The 25,484-nt window shown below is 42.6% G+C and overlaps 1 protein-coding gene across 3 annotated transcripts in view; it reads right to left on the bottom strand.

Moving 5' to 3' along the window:
* PRKCQ (protein kinase C theta) overlaps window positions 1–25,484 on the bottom strand; it is a 67,132-nt gene that overhangs the window by 23,616 nt on the left and 18,032 nt on the right. For 2 of the 3 annotated variants that reach the window (XM_065852048.2, XM_071803537.1), the window contains exons 2-14: window positions 24,108–24,260; window positions 23,860–24,014; window positions 22,591–22,716; window positions 16,585–16,784; window positions 14,804–14,864; window positions 12,195–12,357; window positions 11,667–11,698; window positions 11,488–11,573; window positions 9,981–10,110; window positions 9,171–9,280; window positions 7,380–7,503; window positions 5,007–5,182; window positions 2,409–2,582 (exon numbers count right to left, since the gene is read on the bottom strand). In XM_065852048.2, coding sequence (XP_065708120.1) covers window positions 2,409–2,582; window positions 5,007–5,182; window positions 7,380–7,503; window positions 9,171–9,280; window positions 9,981–10,110; window positions 11,488–11,573; window positions 11,667–11,698; window positions 12,195–12,357; window positions 14,804–14,864; window positions 16,585–16,784; window positions 22,591–22,708 — 1,374 coding nt within the window. In that variant the 5' untranslated portion in view covers window positions 22,709–22,716; window positions 23,860–24,014; window positions 24,108–24,260. Of the gene's footprint in view, window positions 1–2,408; window positions 2,583–5,006; window positions 5,183–7,379; window positions 7,504–9,170; window positions 9,281–9,980; window positions 10,111–11,487; window positions 11,574–11,666; window positions 11,699–12,194; window positions 12,358–14,803; window positions 14,865–16,584; window positions 16,785–22,590; window positions 22,717–23,859; window positions 24,015–24,107; window positions 24,261–25,484 lie in introns of those variants that run through there. The other variant, XM_071803538.1, reaches the window with a different exon arrangement.

Genomic DNA, 25,484 nt, shown 5'->3' with positions numbered 1-25,484 from the left:
CTGTCTGAAGGGCTGTCAATCTTTATATATTTTTGGAGCATTCACTAATTACCTGGGTTGAGGCCAGGAAGAAACTCATCCCAGAGTTCAAAGAACTGTCAACAAATTAAATTACTTTTTTTTTTCCTCTGGAGACATGGGGAATACTGAGGTTCTTGTTTCAGTGCAGGAATATTCCTGTTTTTACTGTCCTTTGCAGAGGACTCAATAACTGAAGCAGCTCAGAAACCTTGCAAGCCAAAGCATTAGAGATTCAGAAAGACATTGACATATGAATTTCTGTTTGAAACTATTTATCTATCTAGGGAAACCTTAAATAAAATAATCAATTTTTCAATTGAAAATTCAAATTTTCAATATTTAAGTCCAGAGAGGGACTACACAGCAGTGCCCTGGCTTCTAAAATAATTGCTCTAAAAGATATTACAACTGAACCGTGCTGTCCTTTGAGTTGTGAAAGACTGTCCAGGGCTCGTCACGGCTCTCCTGCTCTCAATGACTTTCATGTGTTGAGCCATCACCCCTTGGCTTGCAAAGGTCAGAGGAGAAAAACATAAGCTGGAAATAATTCACATCGGCCACATTCCGGCTTCTGTATCTGTGAACTTGAGGGCAAAATGAGAGATCAAATACATTTAAAATGGCAATGCTGGCAATGGTGAGATGGATGGAGGGTCTTTCTGTATGACAAGAGGGCTATATTGTGATGCTGCACACAAGACAGGGTAGGAAAAGACCACTTGGGTTTTTGAGCCTGGCACTTATTGCTTTTCCATCCTGCAGGTTTTCCTTGCCTCAGCCACAACCAGAAGCACAGTTAACCCCCTAAATAATCAGTAAATCCCATCTGGCTCCTGTCATGGCTCCATTTGGTCTGTCAACTTCTTGCTGTGGTCTCCTGAGGGAAGTGGGCACTTGCACGAAGGCACTGCCTGAAACCTGAGCTGCAGGCTGCCACTGCTGTGTCCATCCCAAACCTGACCTCCAGCTTCCATATCAGCGTTGGACCAGGGCTGGACCACAATCAAGATGGTTCTGCTCCTGCATCAGTTCACATTTGCTTGGGCACCCGGAGTTACAGGCAGCACAAGCAGCTCTCCCTGGAGTATAAACTCCCTTGTAGAGCCGTGACTGATGTGAATATTTTGTCTTTGTAATTAAGTCTTGATTTTTTTTGGTTTTGGAGTTGGGTCGTTTATATTTTCCTCTGAAATCTAGTTCCCCCCAAAAAAATAAAGGAATTAATTCCTTTCTTCTCCAAGCAAAGATCCATTCCCAGGACATGCTGTACTCACTGACAGTCCTGAAGGGTTAAACATGAATGCATGGGCTTAGTGCCACATCACTCACAGCAGTTCCCAGACGTTCCCTATTATAAATTTAATCTGTCTTTAAACAGGTGCCACATCCCATGGGTGACTGGGATATATCTCAGAGGTTATATTTGTTTCTCCTGACACTGCAGAAGCAGCAAGGCTCTTACCAAACAGGTCCTAACCTCACACCAAGCAGTATTTTGTATCACTAAATCCTGGGACCGAGCAGGGACCAAGAGCATCCTAACAAAACCCTGAACAAGCAGCCTTTGGAGAGTGATGTTCCTCTGAATTCGAGCTTTGGGATAGCAAACATCTCTCAGGAGTGGTTTCGGTAGGTTGGACAGATAAGACAATCTCTCAGATTTCCTTCCATCATTCATTTCTGTGCCTTGTGTGTGCTTTGGTGTTAAGATGATTGGTTGTGACTGTAGAAAAGGCTCTGGAAAGCTAATCAGTTGGTGGTTCATTGCCATGTAGGGCCATGAAGATATATAAACCACTTAAATGTCACTTCAGTCTTGGGCTGGAGTCTTAAGCAGGATTTCAGATGAAAATGCTTTGTGCTGCCCCTCTGAATTGCATCCTTCACCACCAGTGGTCCTGCACAAATTAGGAAGAGTCCGATGCAACTTAACAGTAACTGGGGACAAAGAAGACTCCCAAAGTGAATGACAGTATGTTTATTCTCCATAAACAGTTTCTTGAGTTAGCTCTGATCCAGGCTAGTCACTGCAGCATACCACTTCGTGGTCCAGGAGGTTGAGATAACACCACTGTGGGCACATCTACACCCTGGCTGTGGCTGTGGCCTTTGCACATTTTAAGATGCAGATTTTAAGAGTCGGTCTCTGCACAACCACCTCAATCAGTCTTGGATGCCATTATCCTCCAATGTAACCCCCACATTAATGTGAGGAAGGCAGATGAAATCTCTGGAGCCACTTCCCAAGTGGTTAATCCCTCCCCTTCATGCCACCTCATGTCCAAGCTACTCCCTAACATCTAGGAGACTTTAGCACTTTGCTAAGTATCTATATCTCAGCAAACCATCCTCATCGCATGGAAGAAGGTGACAGATCCTTGTCTTACCTTGGTCTGGAACGTACAGAAGACATGAGTCAGGAATGGGTGCTCCCAAGCTAAGGAGAGGACTCTCTTCTCCACCATCGTACATTCAACATCATCATCCATCAGCACCACATCCTTCTTCAGGGCTTTCACAGCAAAATACTGGTCTGTGCTCTTCAGTTCAGCAAGGAACACCTAGAGTGGAAACAGCTGCTCAGAAAGAGCAATGCTCTTCTCTCAGAATAGAGAAGGTCATTGGCAACACAGCAATGCAAGGCTGGAAGCTGAGCTCTGGGGAATTCACTAAGGTAGGCCTTAACAAAGGTAGCGTTTAAGGCCAAATTCTATCATTAAGACTTTGTAGACTTTGAGTTTGTTCCCTAACACCCAGAATGGTTTTACGAAGCTGAACCCCAGGGAAGGATGAAGAAGGTCTTGGTGATTACAAGAGCAGGGGCTACGTGCCTGCATGGGCAAGACATGTCCGAAAGCCAAACACTTCTGATAACAGAAACTATATCTATGCAAATCCTCATGAGATACATTTCCTGTTTTCTAACTTTAAATAATAAAACATAGAATATTGCTTTGTCAACGTGTGAAATGCAAATATCCTGCACCAGAACCTCAGCAGGTGTAAATTGATGTACATCAGTAGTTAGATGATCTATATCAGATATGAATTTCTCCCCTTCCTCCCAGTTAGTGGGACATCTGAGAAGGCAGGATGGGACCCCCATGATTTTGCAGACTTCTCTGAGACGAGCAAAACATGTCCCAAAGGAGTTAGCACCTCTATCTATTTTTAATAGGTAGGAAAACTGAAACAAGGAGCAGTAGAGAAGGGTTTACTATAGACTACAAGGCAACTAAGTCTCCACTGGAATGCAGTGCCAGTCCTGGTCTCTACACTAACAGCCTGTTGACGCTGTTTCCCATAGACTGAATAAATATGTAAGATTCATCAAAAAGGCCTTTGAAGTTCTCTATCAGACACTATTTACTGAGTAAGCTCAGACGTGTTTCAGCCCTGACAAAACTTTTATTTACTCTTTTGGCTACTGCTGCATTTCACTTTGTAGCACGAGACAGAGAGTAGAGCCTAGAGCCTCCCTCTGTCTCTGCAGTGAATGACCAGAAATGCTAACAGTGCTGATGCTGCAAACACCCTTTTTATCCACATTTCTGTGCTGGGCACTGCTCTCCTGGGGAAACTGGGAAATGCAATACATTTCTAACTTGTGCTGTGACTTCCAAGGTGCAGGTAGCAATGCCAGACATCACGCAGAGGGGACTTTCTTACAGGACTGTCTCTCAAGCTCCCTGGTCCATGCAGAGCTGGAGAAACCCCTCAGGCTCTAATATCTGTACACCCTGTCCCCTCTTTGGGGAAGTGAATCTCACTCCAGGCAAATAAGGGCACCAGGAGCAACACCTACACAGGAAACTGGTGGGTGATGTTTGTTGCAGAAGGGCACGAAATAGCCCATCCTCTCCACACCCACATGGTGCACTGCAGAGACATGCAGATGCTTGCAGGCTCAAAAAGTTCATGTTAATACAGGGGTTGAAGCAAGGTGCAGAATCTGCTTCCATGGAGGAATTCAAAACTTGACAAATCCCTGAGCAACTTCATCTGATTAGACCTGTTTTACACAGCAGGTTGGATTAGATGACCCCCACATGTCCCTTTCTTTCAACATTAATATTTATATGACATCTATGCTCTTCAGTCCAGGTTAGTCCGGATTGTGGATTTTGGGATATCCTGGCTTAGCTCTAACTGAGATGCCTCAGCTCTGTTTCCCATCCAGAGTGTAGATATGCCAAGTGTTTTCAAGTATGGAAAGCCAACATGGCAAATATGTCACCAATTTAAGAATTGGCTGCAGCAATTCCTCCAGATCACTTAGAAAGCAAAAAGCAGACCTTTGTTAAAGCACAGTTTCCACCCTGGAAATGTTTGGGAATCTGAGCAAGGCGATACACAGTGATACTCATTCTCAGCATTGGCTGAGAAAACACAATGGTGAGTTCCTCTGAAATTACTTCACGCAGCTCTGAACTGGCACTGAATAACATGAGTCCCCTTCCAGGGGACATCTACAAGAAGGAAGAACAATCTACAATTCATCAAGATTAATTAATCCACTGAAAACAGGTGGTTCTTGTTTCAGAAGCACAAATTCTTGGCCGTTGCAAAATTTGCTTCACGCTCCAGCACAGATCGGAGCTGGGAAAGAGCAGCTAGCATTCCCAGCTGGGGACCTGCTGCTCTGGAGAGGGGAGGTGACCCACACTCGTCTTTTCAACTGATGCTTCCACCTCCCACGGAGCTGGCAAGCTGGCAAGAGTAGCTGCATGGAGGAGGACAGCACTTTGCCAATTTCCTCTCCTGTCATGGATTCTCATGAGACAACAGCTAACGAGATGGAGGAAAGGGCAAGGAAGACCTTTGCCTTAGTCAAGGAGAAGACCGAGTTTGAGATTCAGCCATGCCAGAGCAAGAGTTCTTTGAAGGTTTGGAGATGTTTGTTCATAAGTGGCCTTCAAACAATATGCTATTTAGTGCCATAAAAAGCTATATGCAGTGTTGTCTCAATCCCCCCCGATGCTTACCTTGCCAAAACTGCCCTTCCCCAGCATCTTGTGCAGGACAAAATCTTCAATGGTTAGTTTTAGCTGCACTTGGTGCTCCTGCTGCTCCTGGGGGTGTTCTGCTGAGTCTGCCTCTATCAGAGATTCCCCCTTCGTTGTGCCCTCCACCGGAGTCTCCCAGGAGATGCCCTGTGGCTCTGCAACACACATCACAGCATTCAAATAAATATAGGACAAGAGGAAAATTATACGACAAGAGGAAATGGCCTCAAGTTGCACCAGGGGAGTTTTAGATTGGATATTAGGATAAAATTCTTCACAGAAAGGCTTGTCAGGCATTGGAACAGGCTGCCCAGGGAAGTGGTGGAGTCACCATCCCTGGAGGGGTTTAAAAGGTGTTTAGACAGGGTTCTTAGGAACATGGCTTAGTGCCAGAGTTAGGTTAGGTTATGGTTGGGCACAATGATCCTGAAGGTCTCTTCCAACCGAAATGATTCTGTGATTCTATGAAATAAACCCCTGGAAATGAGCAGAAAATCCACAGAACGCTTACAAGTATTGTGTTTAGAGTTTTAAAAGTGTATTTCAAGTAAATGCAAATGAAGTGGCCACATCTACTGATTAGACTGGCTCTGCTCCCACATTGCTTCCTCTCCAGAGGAAATTTTACTCCAGTGTAACTCCACCTTCTTCAGTGGCATTACAAACTCCTCCATCTGTCTTTATATTTTGTGGCAGAAAAACACGACCAAACCCTTCATTTCTGGCCTCCTGTGTTCTTCATTCCATCTTGCTGGTTGATGTTATGATTTGGTCCCATTTTTTCAAGACCCTTGGAAAATCTGGCACATGAAAAGATGGGACAGCACTTTCATTTCAGGTCCCTGCTCTGGATGTGAAGCTCTAATCAAATACTCCAGCTGTCCTAGAGTGGAACTACTCAGAGTTTCTTCAGTACTCCATTCACTTGGATGTACATGAGCTTCTAAGGGATCCTGTCCGTTACTGGATTTATCCCATGCATATTTGCTGTACTGCCCTAAATTGCTGAACAGCAAAAACAGTATTCAGCAGACAAACAGACCCACATGTGAGCCAGATGTGAAACCATTTGGGGCTTTACTGATTCACATCGGCATAGGCAGTTCCACTTGTTGAAAAGAAAGAAAACAACCACTGATGGGGACATCATTTATTTCCCCTGAGGGACCAAAGGGCACTGTTCTCTTAGCTCAGATGGTACCAAAACCAACCTCTGAGACTCAGTAGCCTGGTGCTGCACAGGATCAAACCCAGAGCACTGGTACAATGTGGCTCTGCTGTGCTTTCACCAGTGCCTTCTGACATTTTGCTCTAGGTTTGGTTTTGGGATATTATCTCCACACAGGGAAGTATTAACTTTCATTGAGAAAGTAGATGATGGCATGGTCTGGGCTCTCATCTTTACCCTTGGTTAGGGTTGGAGCTCAGGACCCACTGTGCCAGTCCTTGCTAGGTCCAAGCATTGATTCACTTGTACTTTTTTCCCTCCTTTTTTTAGCTTGTGCCATTGGAGATCTTTTGCAGTTACAGCACAGTGCTCGGAGGAGCACCATGAACCACAAAGTTGGCAGGGTTTTAAAATGACTTTTTATGTAGGCCACAGGTGTCTAATAAAAGATAGTGACATTTTTCCTCCTAATATTCAGAGTTCTCGACCCAAGTACAAACCAGACAAACAAGGGATCCCCCCAGGAGACTGTAATTTTCATTTCAGGCCCCTGATCCCCCAGTATCTTTGTACAAGGTCTGTTAATCAACACACTACCCCAATTTCTCATTCACCCTCCTAAACGTCTGCTTTTGTAGCAAAGAGGGCTGTGACACCTGAATCAGCTCCTGGGTGAACGAAGTGGGAATTTGTCGATGGTTTTCAAAAGTACTGGATGTCAACCCTCACACAAAAATGTGAAATCAAAGAGGTCGTGGTGATCAGCAGAACTTCCCAATCTCCTGTTTAGAGCTTGATTGCTCTTTGAAATTCTCGGATTTTACAGTCTACAAGTCCCAAGAAGGGAATAAACACATTATTGTCAGTGGAGGAATGAGGTGTGCTCAAGTGTTGGGTCACAGAGTTTAGCTGAATGAGTGGTGGTTGGTGCCTCATGCCACCAGAGGATGGGATGTCATGGTGAAAGGGCAGGTTTATAGAAAAGGAAGGAACTAGGCTGGGATCCAAGGTATCTGCTGTGCCCAAGCAATGTGTCTTGGAAAAGTTGTTGATATCCTGGGATGAGAAAGGATATGTCCTGCTCTAGCCTGGAAAAACGCATGCAGGATTTATCGCCTCCACCTAACCATGTACAAACAAAAAATTATCAAAGCCTTCCACCCCGTATCACTAAGGTAAACTACCTTTTTTTCCTGTTGTAGATGCTGGCAATGCCTGAAGTGGTGTTACTTCCTTCACAGGAACTGGGAAGCCAATTTCAAGAGGTCCATCCCTGGAGACCTGTTCAGTGTCACGCTGACAGCGAGCCTGGATTACAGAAAACAGCAAATGACTTCCGAGCCAAACATCATGCTCTGAGCTTATGGACATTACGGCTTTTTTTTGAATGTGACCGTCACAGAAGCCAAGGTCTAGAAAAGGTCTTTGCTTATGAGAAAAGCATCTCTGTACCTAACTTTTAGAGGAACCCACAGCCTTCAGCGAGTCTTCTTCTGAGATACATGTAGGTGTTAACAGGTGTTTGTACTGCCAGTATAGAGATCCCTTATTCTGCACAGGGGTCTGAGTCCCTGGCTATCCACACAAACGGTATTTTAATTAACAGCTTCCTTCCTAATAGCTCTCTTTGAAGAGAAATCTGGAAAAATACCAGAAGCTAGATTGTGTTGTAGCCTCAACCCTGCACAGTGTCCACATGTCAGTCTGAAGAACTCCTTGTCCCAGGATGTTGTGGAGGGTAAGAGTTTGTCTGGATTCAAGAGTGACGAGATAAAAGCATGAAAGATAAATTCTCTGAGGACTACTAAACACTAAGACTGCAGTTACAGCTCAAGAAGTCCCCAGAGCCTAAGTTTCTTGAGATTAGAAAAGTGTTTGGGGGAAAGTATCTATTGTTTACTCTCTTCACCTCTTAATGGTGACTTAAAGTATGCAGTGCAAGCAGCTGTAGGGAGACGGTAGGTAGGAAATAAAGAAGCAAGAATAGAAAAAACTCATCTTTGGAGATTTGGTAGCACTATCTATCAAATAAATGTGACAAATCTGCAGAGCTAAACCTGGTAGAGAGACGTTCAGGAAAGTATAGATGGAAAAATACCTGCTGTATAGATGACAATGTTGCCTTGGGATACCCAAGTAACCTAAATATGGAAGACTGGGTACCTAAAGATATTGTCCTTCTCTGAGGTTACTCAAGAGCTGAGAGGTGTCCTAACAATCCTGAATTTGAACTAGTGTCTCTAAATTATTTTATGGGTTTGGTCTTGTGATAAACTACTTCTCCTTCCTTTTAATTCAATTTTCTGTGTTCATATACTGTTTATATGACAGTAGTATCTAGGTCCTTTCCTCAGGACGCATGTCTCTTCATAAGAGTCCCTAATCTGAGGAATTTCATTCCAAACAGATCACAGAGTCACAGGAGAAATTGTTAAGTGACAATCATGGAGCAAAGTAGTGACAGCAAAAGGACCCAAATCAAGTTCTCTCACTCTGCCTTGGACCAGGTTACACAACCTCACTTACAAAAATAATGTATGAATAACTATAGCTGTATCAAAACAAGATGAGATCCATCCAGGTCCTGTCCTCTCTGCAGTGCAGTGAATGTCAAGATAAAGACATGACAAGAGTTCTCCTCAGAATATTTTCCCTAACTCCAAAGATATGCATCTCAGAGATTTCCTGATTCAAATGCAGTACTTTTCTATTAACAGAATTAATTATTCTATTAATCCTGAATGGATTTCCACTCCATGAACACTGGCGATTGTCACTTGAACCCCTGAAAACATTTGCCCTCCAGAAATCGCTGTGATGAGTTTATCTATTCCGTGAAAGTCTCATTTCCTATCCTTGGCTTTCAACTTGTTACCCACAGTGCTGCACTCAATGCCCTTATTTCTTGCACTGAAACAAACACTGAATAATCGATCCTCCTTTCTCCAGGTCACTCACAGTTTAAAAGTATTTACCTGCTGGGTGCTCCCTATCATTGCCAGAGCTTCGGCCATTAGCTTCTGGTTGACTCCACAAAGGTTTGCTACTTTTGTCTGGCACTTGTGATGGACGTTCATGCCACATGCTGAAAGAAAGAACAAGAGGTGTCAGAAGAACAAAAAATAGATACACTGTAGAGGGTTTGACAATAGGTTGGGTAGGAAGATAAGCTACTCTTGGCCAAGAGTGAAGATCAGCTGTATAAACAGTTTAAAGCTTGGGCACCATTTATGTCTCATAAGATGGCACTCAGGTAGTTTTTTGGTTCTCTATGAAAACAAAGGTTTTTTTATATCTTCTTCTGGGCAAAAGGTTATATTGCCACATCTGTCAGCCTTTGCTGACTGGCTACCAAAACTCCACAGTCTGTCAGTTCATAGGTAAACCATAATCACAGAACAGGATCTCCCTGTTAGTATAGGATTATGAAGATGATGAAGTGTCTTGGCTCTGCTTGACAGTGAAAATAGAGTATGAAAGTCAATACCAGAAGTCATTTGGGAAGATCAAAGGTGGGCACTGAGATATTCTTTGCCTCTCTTGGAATTAACTCTTCAGTCTCATAGACCACATATCTTTCTATATGCTGTCCTTGTATTGTCCTTGAAGAATGATTCTCCTTGAAGAACAGTCCCCTTGACCACTCCTTAACCACCTGCGATGCCACCCCATACAGGTCTCATAGACAAATGTGATCAATGAGGTTTGTCTCTTTAGATTGCAACTCTCTAAAGACAACATCCCACTCCCATGCACAGTTCGTGCCACAGACATCAGGAACTCACCATCGCACTTCAGCCCTTGTCGTGCAAAGCCCCAGAGGAGAGTGCCACAGTGCTCACAGAAAGTTGGGCTCTTGTAGTTGTAGACTTTGAAGCGGTGAGGCATGTCGATCTTGAACCGCTCTTTGTGGAACTGCAAGAGAAAAGTCATGTTGGCAATTCACTCCTCTCCATCTCAGCTCTGCATGGAAAACAACAGCCCCCAGATTTGTGCCATGGAAGATGGGAAGCCTACTGCCCCTGTATCCTTGGGTATGAATATCAAGAAGAAACTATTGATAACTATCATTCAGATGTATAAAGCCAACATTTGATTTATAATGTCTGTGCAGTTCAGTGGCAATTAGGTAATCCCTGGGCTTGATTATCTGACCAGAGAGTTGCTTGCATCTCAGCTAGACACCCAGGCTCCTTTAATGCTCAATGGAAAAACAGGAGTACTTCTAATATTATTAATCAAGGGTCTATGGTTTCAAACTAAAAGAGGGGAGATTCAGGCTGGACATGAGGAATAAATTTTTGACCCTGAGGGTGGTGAGGGCCTGGCCCAGGTTGCCCAGAGAGGTGGTGGATGAACCATCCCTGGAGACATCCCAGGCCAGGCTGGACGGGGCTCTGAGCAACCTGAGCTGGTGAAGATGTCCCTGGTCATGGCAGGGGTGGCACTGGGTGAGCTTGGAAGGTCCCTTCCAACCCAAACTATTCTATGATTCTATGATTCTACGATTCTATGATTTTAATCTCATACTGAAATGAATGCCTATATATATTGGCATGAACCACTCCTTGAAAGATCGTGTTATTCTTCTGTTAATATCCAGGGAGTCAAAGGTGATGACAAGATTGGATACATGTACCCTGGAGATGTCAGAAGGCAAGTGAGATGAATCTCATCTCTAAAGACTGTAAAAGGAGAACAGGAGCCAGAGTGAGACTGGAAGCAAACAAAAGCTGTGGGACACAATTAAGAGAAAAGGAATAGTCCTATTAAGAGTTAAAGCTCCACTTTTGCCCACCAAAAAGGAAGGTTTATTATAAACTGATAGGAGAAAAACAAAATAAACAATAGTGGAGATGCTAGATCTTCCACTGACTGTTTGGAAATTTCAGGTATCACAGAGTAGGATGTTAAAGTATTGCTCTGAAAATTGTGTGACATCCTGCCTAGCATCCAACAGTGAAGAACTTCCTCCGGTAAATCTCCACCTCGTGTTCATGACTTACCTCCGAGCAATGCTTCATGTAATACATTAGAAAAATGTCAGTCCTGATTCAGCAACTGCTTAGTCAGTGACTGCATTTGAGTAAATTGCAAGTGGGAGGTAATGAAACCACTGGGAACGTGAAAAACAAAAGGCGCAGATCAGATCACACAGCTCTTAGTTCAATAGAACTTTTTGCTTTTAGTTCAATAGCACCTTTTGCTACGTCAGAAATTGTTTCACAGTGATATAGGAGAGATCTGAATGATGCTCAGGTGTTTTAGAAGCAGTCAAATAATAATACATACCATTGTTTCTCTGCTATTGACTGCTGATCCTGTACATTTGGCTATTACTTTATCGATGCACTTTTTGTGAATGGCAGCATTACATTCTGAAAGAACAAGTATGGCATGGTGTTAAAAAATAATGCCTTAAGAAAAGATCAAGTGAAAAATGACAGTAGCAACAACAAAAATTTTCTTACGTCTGCATTGATAGCCTTGTTTATTCAGACCCCTGAAATAAACAGAGAAATGGTTAATTCTGAATTTTCTGAAAGCCTCCTCAGAAGAAAGGACAGCAACATTTATGAAAGAAACAGGATAAAATAGCTTTGTTTTCTTGTCAGTCTTTAGAGTGCTTTTCTAATCTAAATATCTTCATTCAATATAACTGTGGAGTTTTTCTTTGGTTTTCACAGCCTTTTCAGCACATATTCACATTCCAAATTGCACAATATCCAAATAGCAAATTGGCTGATGAAAAACATCTGTGGATTTGGCCCGAGACAAAAATATTCCTAAAAAATAAACTAAAAAATGAAGGGAATTTTCACAGTTGGAATTACAACTGCGAACCGCATCCTTGAAGTGATGCAATAACTCTACATGTAAGATGCCAAGGGTCCGGTCCTGCTGCCTTTACAGACAGCAGAAGCACAGATATTCGCTGGAGAAGCAGAACTGGTCCTTGGAGTTAAACGGGGGAAAAGCGCAGATCTATTTTCATTTACCATACAAACTCGTGACAGACAGAGCAGAAGGTGGGCTGTGGGAAGAAGGTGGCCGTGAACTCGTGACACTTGACATTGTGGATTTTGGCCTGTTTGATGGCTCCCCTGCGCTGGTGCAAGGAGAAGAAGCCTTCATTCTCACAATCAGATAGGTCCTTTGCATCTGGGGGGAAAGGGAACAGAAGATCTATTAGCGTACCATGTCTTGAAGAGGCACCTCGAGAAAATGCAGCTGCCAAAATACTAAGTGCTTGAAGCTGATGATTTGCTCATTTGAATGAATATTTTTAAGAAAAACTGTTTTAAGAAACCCACACAAGGCTTCTCTGGAGGTTTTTTTTTTATCTACCATTCCTACAGGGAGACTAAAATGACTTTAAGTTGGGGACTTTTATCTTCCTTGAATATTCATAATGCTGCTTTTGAAACATAGACCAGAAAATTCCCAAGGATAGATAATTTGCAGTTAAACATAAAATCCTAACTTTGTATAGCACTGAAGAACCATGCCTTAAAAAATATGAAATTACATTAAAAAAATGATAATTATGTGTGTACACAAGCACAAATACATATATAGGCATATGTGGGCATTTACTGAAGCTTTTTTGTGTGCATGTACATGTGTGTGTGTGCAAGCACACATATATGTTCCTAGGATATTATTTTTCTTATTTTTCCATGCCAACATTTGATTTGCTGTTTTCTTTGTCTAAATCATTATTCACAGTTCATGTTTAAACTTTTTAGAACGGCAAAGAAACCAATTCTGACTACACATGCACATGTGCACTTATATATGTTTCTTGTGTCTACAAATCCAGATGTGCACACAATACCTCACTCTCAATCTGTGTTTTGATTTACTTATGCATAATACAGCAAGTTATATAGGTATTCTGTGGAAACTGCCCCCCTGTGTGATCTGATGCTGATCTTGTTATTGGTAATATATACACAGCTTGTGTTTTCTATGCTTTGTCCTCGCTGATATCTTACAACATACAAGGAGGCAACAATAGTCTATTCTATAATAAAGGTAGGAATGGATTAAGGAAATATCAGTATGGACATGCTATTAGTTGCTTTCAGTACTTTTGTGTTTCTATAAATGGAAGGCCCTTCTAGATACCTACACCTTAGAGCTTCACCTCACATCTGTGAAAGGCAGCGAGAACTTTGGCATCAAGGACAGAAGAATGAGCATTGTATCGCAGCACGTTTTCTTCAATAAAGCAAAAGGCATTTCACGTGGACATCAAACTCTGCAGGTGGGATTTTGTTCCCAGTGGAAACATGATAATGGTTTTATGTTCAGCGTGACTAAGCTGCTGGCATGTCCCTGGAGATCAAACTGGAGCAGACGATGGATCTTAGTGAATGACTCAGCTCACCTTGCAGCACAAACATGCATTTGATCAGATGAATCACTCTCTAGGTTCTTTTCCTGTTTTGCCTAGATTGCTCTTGATCTTGAAAGCCCAACTAACACGTATACTGAGGTGGTGTCAACTGTAAATTGTATCCCAATCTTTACATCTGCACTATAATGCACATCACAGCACATGTTGCATGCACAAGTAGAATTACTTCAGAGTGAGCTGACTCCTTATGTATCTATTCTGTCTTACTTAGCATAATGAGAAAATCTACGATTTTGGTGGTAAAATGGACAAAAATCTGCCTTACAAACCACAGAGAAACAATCAATCTTCATCCCCCACTATGCAATAAAAATTGTTTTTCTGGAGTGCTCATTTAAAACCCTGTGCTGGTTTAACTGAAAATGAGTTAATTTTCTTCATGTAGTTAAAAACTCTTCTTTTTCATAACTAACATTGACTTAGTTTGAGACAGGAAGATAACATTCTAGCAGAGAGTTAATGTTTTTAATTGCTCTGGTCTGCGAGTCAAGGACATTCTGAGCTCTGCCCACAGGTGTGAGGCATTGAGGAAGGGGGGATGGATGGGACAGAACTTGAACGACATCCAGACCAATCAATTAGAGTATTCCATCCCATTAGCACCATGCTTTGTATTTGAAGAAAGTTGGGATCTTCCAGTCTCTCTTGTGTTCTCTTCGCTCTCAGAGACCTGCTCAGGCGATTTCTGTTTGGGAATTTCATTAGTTCAGCTTTCTGCCATCCTGCCATTTTGCAGAGGTCTCTGGGCCTTTCTGCCTTTTTTCTTCTTTTCTCTCTCCAGGATCAGCTTTGGGACCAGGTGCTGTTTCCTGGAACTGGCTGCTCAGTGTGGATGGAGTTCGTGAAGAATTGCATTGAGTATATTTTATTTTATATTCTATTTCCATTTATATACATATTTACTAGCAGTGTATTAGTATTTTGTTATTTTATTAAACTGTGTTTATCTCAGTCCAAGTTTCTCCCTTCCCTTTAGATTTTCTCCCTTATTTGGGAGGTGGGGAGGGGGGTGAGTAAGCGGCTATTGTGGTTATATTGCTAGCTCGGGTTAAACCATGACAAACCCTTATGATGGTTCCTATAAATAAATCAAAGATAACATAGGCACTGCTTTCAGTGAAGACACCATGTCTGCCCCATATAACCAGAAATCACATCTATCAATTAACAAACAAAATCACTTGCCACTGATTTCCAGGAAATATCTTGCATTCATCAGCATTCGGCCTTGAGGTTTCAGTTCTAGCTGGTGGAAAACAAGAACAAAAAAGAGACAAGTGCAACCATTAAACAGGTATTCAAAGAAGCAACAATCATTTCAGATTACTCAAGCTATCTCCTTTTCCCACTGGGAACTCATGAATGCCAATGAAAGCAAATTTTTGGGTTGCTCATACCTGTGCGAATGATACAAGAGATAAATGTGACTAAATCACAGAAGCTCTGTGGCAGGTTTTTGACCCCAGCCCAGGACCAGCATTATCTATAAAGACAACTTGTCATTCCCAGTGGATCTTGCAAGGGGGAAGTGGGAGTATGTTGAAAAAATCCCAGCCAACTTAGACAAGTACTTAAAAGACGCTGAAATCTTTTAGGAGCTTGGTTCTGCAAGTCTGAACTTCCATTACAGTCAATGTGAGTGATTCTGCAAGACTACTCAGGCATTTTTTGGACTTTCCCACCGAACCTGGAAATGCCCACCCATCTAAACCTCCATCCGTAGGTGCCTTTGTAAATCCAGATCCACTTGCCTTGGAAAAGGCAAGGATTTCTTCAGCTTGAGAACTGCAATTGTGCCTTCCTCACCCACCTCCAGCACAGCCTGAGCAAGGTGACCTTCACCTTCCAGGTGAAGCACTTCCCATCCACATGAAAGTGAGAAAAACCTCATTCTCTCCGTTCTTGACCCTTTCAGGATATCTGGGACCACGCTCTCTAGGTCATGACTTGTATTGGGGAGTGAGCTGAAAGAAGATCTCAGAAGATGCTATCAGGCTGGGACACAACAGGACTAGGGTCTTGCAATTCCACTTATTTTGGTCCTGTTGCCCTTGCTGTAAGCAAGAAGCACCCCAGGCTATGTGCCCCCTCTTCTCTCCACCAAGCTACTGCTTCCTGTGCCTTTGAAGTTCAAGTGACACTGCGCAGAGTCTCTTGGTTTACAATTCCACCCCTATGTACCTCAGTTCTTTCGAAGTTATGTGGTAAATGTGCAAATCTCCACTTAATCTTGCTCTTAAATCTGTTAAGTGACCAAGATCTTTCTGACTTTTCTACTCTCTGCTTAACTCAAGTACCTTAGCCTGAGAACTGGCATGAGAAATGGAACAAAATTTTAAAAAATCAGGAAGTCAGCTTATTTCCAAATGTCTTTCCACTTCATTGTTATTCATGACATGGCTACAGAATATTACATGTTAAAGACTATTATCAAGGACATTCTTGCTTGGACTACCAGGGAACACAGCCTTACATTTAGCATCCTTATGAAGACTGTTACTTCAAATTTACTCCACTATAACTCCAGTGATTTTAAAGGAGTTCCTCTGGCATAACTCTCAAGTCAGGCAGCTGTGAATCAACTACTTGATATTAGATTAAATTTTTAAAGCTGATTCCCCAGAGCACATAAAATAATTCACATTTATCCACTCATATTACCATTTGTCCCCAATGGGTTTCCTAAGTGAAGATTAATATATAGGCATGGCTCACATGAACCAAAATCCTTGCTAATATAACAGCAGCAGGTAATACAAACGTGCCATGTTTTTTTCTTTTTCTGATATGCATGGGATTCTTTCCTTCAAGTCATGGCCAAGTAGACTTAAGCCATTGTTCTTTGGATCACAGCCAGTTTCTGCTGCCCTGCTTGTTAGAGTCACAGCCTGGCACAGACACAAGACATTCTCCTAACCCACAGCATCTCCCCATCACACCCTGCAAGAGGAGATAACGATGCTCACCCATATCTCCGTCTTCCCATTGCTCTTTTTGCACCTCTCCGCCAGCACCTTGAGTTCCACCGTGGTCTCTGAAACCATTTCAGCACTTTTGTCCTTGACAACGATGTGCATCACCCTGCCATTGTTGATGTGGGCATCGAAAGTGCTGTTCCAGGGTGGGTACATGGTGGGCTTCTTCTGCACATATACTTGGCCATTTTCTGTCAACAAGAAGTGGTTTCAATTGACTGGACTTGATTCTCATCTGCACTAAGGCCACCACTCTACAGTCCTTGACAGAGGTCTGTGTTATGTACCCATTTTAAGGTATTTCTCCTGGCACAGTGTGTAAGGGGTGTTAGAGTGCCTTAGGAGGTTACTGTGTGAAGTGAAACCTGGGATGGGATTCATCTCATTTAACTTTAGGTGTCTACAGTGTGTATGCCCATATCTGAGCTGTCTGAACATTGACTCCATTCAGAGCCAGTGAAGAGACTGTAATCAATATAAATCAAGGGAGTTAGGAGGGGTTCATTTGATCAAATACAGACATCTACCTTGGAAATTTCTGCTCTTGATTCTATTAACTCTACGGAGCAGACCTCCAATGTAGACTCTGACACCATGGATATCTACTTGTAATCATGTGAATCCTCTCATAGACAACAAGCTACATATATTGTCTGTTTGATGGCAATGCAAAATCAAACAGGTTTGCTTCAATACCCCAAAAGCTGGATGCACTTTTGTGATTAGATTCTGCTGGAGCACGTCCGGTCAGTTGGTACATCCCAGATAACTCAGGGATGTAAGTACATGAACTGTCTTACAGATCTGCAATCATATCCACAGAAATGCATAATTTTCAACCTAACAAACTTTCCTGCACCTCTTCTGCATTCATTTATTCATAGAATCATTGAGTCATAGAATAGTTTGGGTTGGAATGGACCTTCAAAGCTCATTCAGTACAACCCCTGCCATGAGCAGGGACATCTTCACCAGCTCAGGTTGCTCAGAGCCCCGTCCAGCCTGGCCTGGGATGTGTCCAGGGATGGTTCATCCACCACCTCTCTGGGAAACTTGGGCCAGGCTCCCACCACCCTCACTGTAAAACACTTCATCCTCATGTCTGGTCTGCATCTCCCCTCCTTTTCTTTAAAACCATCACTCCTTGTCCTATCACAACAGGCCCTTCTAGAAAGTCTGTCCCCATCTTTCTTAGGGGCCCCTTTTAAGTACAGAAAGGCCACAATAAGTCTCCCCAGAGTCTCCTCTTCAGGCTGAACACCCCAACTCTCTCAGCCTGTCCTCCCAACAGAGCTGTTCCCTCCCTCTAATCATTTTTGTGGTTCCTCTGGCCCCTCTCCAACAGGTCCATGTGTTTCCTGTGCTGAGGGCTCCTCTTACTTCATAGAAAGGGACGATGAATGGTATCTCTGAGATCAAACATTAGCTGCCAAGAGAGTTCTCTCTTCAGTTAGTTTTCTCTCGAAAGAGTCTCAGCTGGCTTTATTTCATGCAACCTATTTGATTTCATATATCCATGTAAAAGTTTTGGATGCTTACTCAAGGTAAATTTTATGTCACCGTTACCCTCTGTAAATTTTCAACCCATAAAATGCCAAAGCTGGTGAAATAAGAGAATAAAAAGCAGTCGAGGGATCATCAGACCTGCGACTCCTGTCTCCTCAAGACCCTGCTCCTACTTCCAATAATCTCAGCCTTTCCCTCATCCTATCCAGCTGGAAAAGCACACACAGTTGATGGCCTGGAACAGGACATGTGATGGAGAAAATCTTCCCAGAAATTGGAGAACTAATTCAGGTTTCTGCCCTCTGCTCAGCTTTGACTCACAGAAGCAGGAACTCAGGGATTTCTGAGGTTTGTACTACACTTTCAGGATGGATTAAAATTGGTAAACAAACTCCAAAGTTATTGGAGGCAGGAGAAAAAAACAAAGAATCAGTGATTCCTGGTTGTGTAATATTCATCTCAGGAAATGAAAGTTTATTGGGGAGAAAACAAGTATCAGGGCTGTGAGATTATAACAAAACTCTCCCTGTACCACTGCGTACACTGGTTTCCTATGAAAGGAGAAACAGCTGCCAGAGCCACTGTACTCACTGGATAAATTTAAGTTGAGAAAGCATCTTCTTGAGGAGAGGCGTGCAGGATCCTGCAACCCATACTGACTTCTTGAAATGTCACTCCACAACCTGGTTCTCATGAAGCAGTTTTGCACTTGGTTCAATCGCATAAAATTGATTCGAGCTGCAGTCTGCTCTGACCATCAGCACTGCTCTATGTCACAAAACTGAGCAGAGATCATTCCTTCAGCGTAAAATCACTTCTTACCCTTGTCCTGCCCCAAATGACAAGCAGTTGTGCAGCTAAATCTTAGGTTCAAGTTCAGTTTTGCCAAAATTTAGAGCACCTCAAACTAAGGTGAATCCATCTCTATCAATTAAGAGCAGATTTAGGCAATCATATACTGAGCTCATTGTCTGTAGGCTTAATTAATTCCTATCAAGCTTGCAAATACATATTCAAGGCATTCTTTCAACAAAAGCAGACGGAAAGAGTCACGAGAATGAGACATGAACTTCCCAGCATCACGGAAAACAGAAATCTCAGTAAGGACTGTTGTTTCTCTTCTACATCAGTGAAACTCCACAGATGTGAAACACAGCACTTGCAAAATAAGTGCTTTGGTTTGCATCACACTCCAAAACATACAGCTTAAATAAACAAGCCCTGGAATGTGAATGAACTGGCCAATATATGGGATCAGACAGTCACCCCCGGCACATCCCCGCTGACGCCTGTGGAATTCTGCCAGGGATTAACCCAACCCTGTGTTCCTGAAAAATAAAATAGCATCTGTCCTTCCCGGGCAGCAGCTTCCACTGTAGCTGGGAGCACTTTTCCTGGAGGCTTTGCTGAGTTCAAACACAGAGCAGGATCTTTCACAAAGCAAATGTCACCGAGACAGGTGGTGAAATGGCACCGGGCCGAGTGGCCCGTGAAGGCAGAAGCTGTTTTTAAAGGGCAGATTTTTTTATACCTCAGAGGCACTTATGATCTCTGAAATGGTTTCTCTTCAGTAATAACCACTTCTAACCACATGGAGGTTTTGTTTGCTTGTTTTAAGATTATATGATAAAAACACACCAGGATCCCTTTTAAAAAATGAACAAGTGGGAAAAAAAAAAAGGTTGCCCAATACTTGTCCTGAGCTTCTGAAATTTCTTAGGATGCCCTTGTTGTGACACCCTTGTGTTCACAGATGATGTGCATTACCCCCAGACCCCTATAGTCCTCTGTCCCAATGACTGGTTGACATCATGTCTGGTTGACAAGGGACAGCCTTTGGCATGAACCCAAAGTTAGACTGAAGATGCCTTTTTGGGGGAACCAAACATATCTACCACCTACCAATGTTCCATTTTTGAAAAAGAAGAACCCTCCCACCCAAAAAAGAAGCCCACTTTCTTCATGGTTCACTAATGCTACACATGGTATATATCTGATCCATAATATGACATTGCAAAAGTGGGAGCAGAGTCATCTACTAAAATGGTTACAGCACAGAGATTGCAGGGATTTGGGACTAGATCTATCCCGGATTCAGTTCTGGGTTTAGGCACGTCCTGCCCTGCATTCTGCACTCACTGCTATATAGCAAACATTTGCCCTGAAGAAATCTTAATAACCGTGTGTCAGAACGCAAGGCTGGGAGTCAGGATTGCTTGCATCTCTTACAGCTCTGCAGCTGATTCACTCCTGCTCCTCAAACATGCCACTTTAGCCAAAATTTGTACATCAGGACATCAATATAATTTTTCTTTTAATCCCATGACTGTTGAGTAGCAAGTGCTTTGTGAAAACAGGGAGTTGGAGAGAAAACCATGAGCAAATAAATCAAAAAGCAGGGATGCAACTATTTTGAATATTCTCAGCTAATGTTTGTCCTGAGACTTGCATTGCCTTTTGCCTTCTCTAGGCCTGTTCGAGCATGACAGCTCCTTGAGATGGTCATATTGAGACCACTTCTGGCATTCAGAGTCGGGCTCATCTCACTGAACATCAGATGTGTACGTCTGAGCAGACTGTCTAAACTGCCCTTGGAGTCAGTGGAGAGCACTGGGCTTTCCTAGGGTGTGATTCATCAGACCCATTATGGATGTCTTCCTCAAGATGAGGTGAATCCCATGGTGGAAATCCCTGGGTTATACCACAAGGGTAGTTGACTTGCTCAGATATCAATATCCTTGCAGAAGACTGGAATGATAGGGGAGATGGGTCCCACCATGGTTTCATCTTCTCTTAGTCACTCTTAAGGTAAAGTTAGCTATCTACGCATCTAAACAACCTGCACCAGCTGCAGATTAACACTTCCCATGGGTGATTTAAGCCACTATATGGGGGCAGTCTGAGATTAATCCATCTTGGGAGATTCCTGCTGCTGTCACTGACACGATGAGGAGTCCCTCTGGCTTCCCCACCATGCCCTGAGCAATGGCTGGATGAGTGCAATTACATCTTAGCAAACAGAAATCTTCTAATAGAAGGACATAATTTTTTCTATATTCAGTTCTCACTAATGGAGAAAAATTCCCCCAAACGCACTTTTCAATTTCTTGTTGGTAAAGGTATTATCATTATTATTATTATTATTATTATTACAATTATGGACCTCAGGAGCACAAAAATTATGTCCCACAATTAGTACATTTTTGTTCATTAGATGCCAGAAAACGCCTTCAGCTTTGCATAATACAAATAAATATAGGTTTGTTCTGTCCAAACTGATTTTATTCACTTTTGAACTAACAGAGACTTCAGTCTGAGTTATGGCTTTCAAAGGCCTCATTAAAGTAAACAGCCAAGCCTTGCACAGAGCTGAAATAGGACACATTTTCAGTAAAAAGCGAGATCTTAGGGATATCTTGTAATGTAGTATTTTCTTTGCTTTTGAATTTACCAGAAACACATCTGCCAGAATCATTTGAAGTGTAATTTAAGCCAAGACAAAGTTCAATGTCATAAATTATGACTCTTTTTAAAAGCAAAACCAAATTAAACAAACAAACAAACCAACCCCCAAATAAACAGGCAAAGAGTGAAATAATGAATTGTTTTAAAATCCTATTCTTCAAAAACTACATTAACACCCTCTGGAGGTTAGAATAATGGGGTTTCTCAAGGTATAAAAAAGAAATTTTGAGTTGACTTAAATTTTAGAAGAATCACAGCAGTCGAGTTAGGAATTTATCAAATATTTAAGATAAATAACAGCCAATATGAGGAATTCCCTCACACTGAAGGTCTCAATCTTCATGCTTCTTGAAAAGCAGGATTGAAGAACTTTTCATCCTCTCACTGGGACTACGTTCATATATCAGGAACATAAGAAACATTTTCCCAATGAGGACTCATGAATGTCGTTCAATCAGGAAAACTGTGCAACAATCCATATTATCCAGGCACAAAAACCAGTTCAGCAGGTTTCACTTTCAAATATTTTACATGGTACAGTAATCACACAGAGAAATTTACTCTCCCTGCAAAGACCAGGGCTGGTTTATAACTTTATTTTTTTAAATAATGAAAGTTGCTGGACCTGTCAGTCCCTCAAACATATACGATAAACAAAAACAGCCCTCCCAGGATATTTCTAGGACGCCCGGATTTCATCTGTCTGGAGTCCCACTGACAACAACTGCTCATAGAAAAGTGAAACCGAATACAGCTCAGCTCATCTGCTCTGTCACATGCTGGGACCTGTAACTCAGCTCATAATAATCTCAAATTGAAGACATAGATTTGTTAGGCATCATCTTAAAATGAGATTGTCTCGCGGGCCATGCCAACCCCAAACTCGCACTGTGTTGAGACACAAAAATCACTTTATAAACACTCATGAAGATTTACCTGTGTGCTTCCTGCACACCAGTAATGACACATAAGGTGCATATATGACTTATAAAAGCTCATGTGCGTATTTAACAACTCCCCACTTACCTGACTCCACGGCTTCTTTCACCATCACAGCACAGTAAGGGTTAATCACCTCCCCCTGGGATGGCAGGTAAGGGCCGCTGTCGTAGTTGGATAAACCAATACGCAGAAAGGGAGACATGACAAGTCCTGTGTCAAACAAAAGACAGGCGATATTTGGGAAGAGTCTAAAAATTCCCTTGGTTTTTAACCAGCCTCTTATCTCCGTCGGACAGGGGAACGCCGGCCGTTAGTTATCCATCCAACTGGAGACTCTCTGACTTCCTCCACTGTCTCTCAAGATGATGGACTGACCATTTAACGTGCGTAAGGTATCGTAACTCAGCTGTCGGCTTAAACGTGTAGCTGAACTCATTGCAGGGCTGGAAAGACCCGTAAAAGCAGCTTTGAGTAATAGTGACTCGACACCAGCCGTCGGGAATGAGAAGGACAATACACAGATGCTAAATCGGGACTTTCTTGGCGGGGATTGCCCCTGCTGTAATTTATGTTGAGCCACGTGTTCAAGAACCCAAATGCTATGAGAATAGAAAGGGTTTCGGGAATACAAGGCTGTTGGAAGCCTGCAAGCTGAACATGAAACTGTGAAATAACTGTGTACTATTTATATACAGCATGGAAATGATCTCGGGCATTCAACTGCCAGGGTGCTGACCCATATTCATAGTGAAGCTATTAAGAGAAAACTCAGATCATATGATCCACACTGTGTATAGAGTGGAGGAAAAAAGTAAAAAGGATCTCAGGATAATTTTATGCAGCTGAAAACAGAAACATATAAAATCATGATGCCAAGAAACACAACAAGGACTTCGGGTTGGTCTTCTCTATAGACTCTTTCAGAGCTTCCAGAGAGAAGACTTAGTGAAGCCAGAAGTTAATATTCTTAACTGTTGTAGCTGATGCCCATCCTTGTGCCACCTTGGCCCAAGGATGGGGATTTACCACCCAACTGTTGTGTCAACTTCTGAGCGTGTGGTTCCCGGCTCCCTGTGTAGTCAGTGGGTCAAAGAAGCACTTTGAACTCAGCTGCGTCTTGGACCACGAAAGTTAAAAGACTTGAGCCCTATCTCCAGCTGATACCTGTCAACTATATTGACAACAATATATTATTCAAATACAACAGCAAAAATTTGAATGACGTGTGATGTGGAATGCAGCCTTCTGCATATTTTCTCCCTATTATATATAAAATGTTCTATCCCAAGGGCATCTTCCCTAACCTCCACAGAAGAAGATCTAGATTCATTGCTGGGAAGGGCATCTTCTTACCTATAAATGGTATTTTCCTGACAGACAACTTCAGTCTCTGGCAAGAGGGGCTTCTCTTTTCATCTCAGTTGTAGACAGTATGGAAAGGATTTTCACAGCTGAAAGGATGAGGATAACTGCTCCTCTGGCTGGGCTGGTTTTAAAACTTGGACTCTCTGTTTAAGGAGACAGGAGGCAAGATCATCAAGTAGAGAGGAAAACTTGAGAAACCAAGACATAGAGCCTTGCTTGAGTGTCTTCTCTCTTACCCAGCAGTGTGGAGCGATGAGTTTCCATCAGCCCCTCTGTGCAAAAGTCTAGAGCAACCGTAAAAGTCAGAACACCTTTTTGTTAGTACGTGCACAGGTCGCAGCAGGTTGTTTTGCTTGTGTCCTGGAGATGGCGAGATCTTCTCCTTCTTCCTGTTTTACAAAACGAAGATAAACAGCTACAATTAGCAGTAGGACTGCAACACCAGCTATTCTAGACCGAATACTGACAAATAATGAGCACTCACACTATAACACTTTCTCTTACTTTTGCAAACAGATGGCCCATGCACCCAGCTGTAGCTATTGTCTGATAGAGATACTGTGCTTGAAAGAGAAGAAAACCATCAGCTTTCTGGGAACAACAGGATAGGATGGAAATCCTGTGACCCATGTCTGTTGTGTATCCCTAGGAAAGCACAGATCATGGGCTACCAGCAGCTACCAGATCTCCTCTGAAGACTGTCTGAGGACCTCTGCATGTGGCATTGCCCTCAACTGTGTAAACATCAGCACTTTTGCAGTTTTACAGGAGCTGGTGGAAAACACAAAGCACCACCTGGGACTGGATATAGGGCATTAGGACAATCCTGTTCTCTGGGTGACAAAGGCATCTCTCCAAAGGCTGTTTCAGATACACGATAGCCAAGTGTCTGATGAACTTGCTCTGGAAAGCCACTTGCATTTAGACATTCAAGCACAGATAGCTCTTTGAGAATGGGCATTTGTGGCACTGCACAACAGTACAGTGGTGTATGGCAACAGTATGAGTGGTCCATGGCAAAAAAAAAAGCTGAAATATCTGCCTGGACTGACGGAAGCAGAGAAATCTGGTCAAATTAGGTAGGAAAAATCTCTTTAACAGGAAGAAATATATGCTTATGTTTAGATATTTCCTTTGTTTAAAAAAATAAGTAGCCTACTGAGTCTAAAGAAAAAGGAAAAACAAACTAAAGTGTCTCTGACAGCAGGAGTGGAATCTGAGTAGTTGCATGTTCTGTCTGCGCAATGTGGCATCGGTATGGAAAGCTAACAAGACCCAAAGACTCAGGCCAGCTGTCAAAACATCTGCATCAGGACCCTTGTGTGAAAGGAGATGTGTTCTCTCTGCCTCTACCATATTCCATTAATTCTTCTGATGACTGCTGGGCAAGAGAAGATTATATATCCTCTTCCAAATCCTCAGTTCCCATACCTTTGGCTTTAAGAACCTATTGTTCCACAGATGGGAGGAGGAGGAGGTGCAGGGGGCTGTAAGTGCTCCCTTACCAGGACTTTTGAAACTCAGCTTGAAAAATTCAGGGTGGTAGCCAGAATTACTAGTCAACACACCATGTATGTGAGAACATCAGTGCTGCTAAAGGAAGCCAAACATTC

The sequence above is a fragment of the Patagioenas fasciata genome, chromosome 1, assembly GCF_037038585.1.
Source record: "Patagioenas fasciata isolate bPatFas1 chromosome 1, bPatFas1.hap1, whole genome shotgun sequence".
In the NCBI taxonomy this organism is placed as follows: domain Eukaryota; kingdom Metazoa; phylum Chordata; class Aves; order Columbiformes; family Columbidae; genus Patagioenas; species Patagioenas fasciata.
This window is presented reverse-complemented; position numbering and strand designations above follow the sequence as displayed.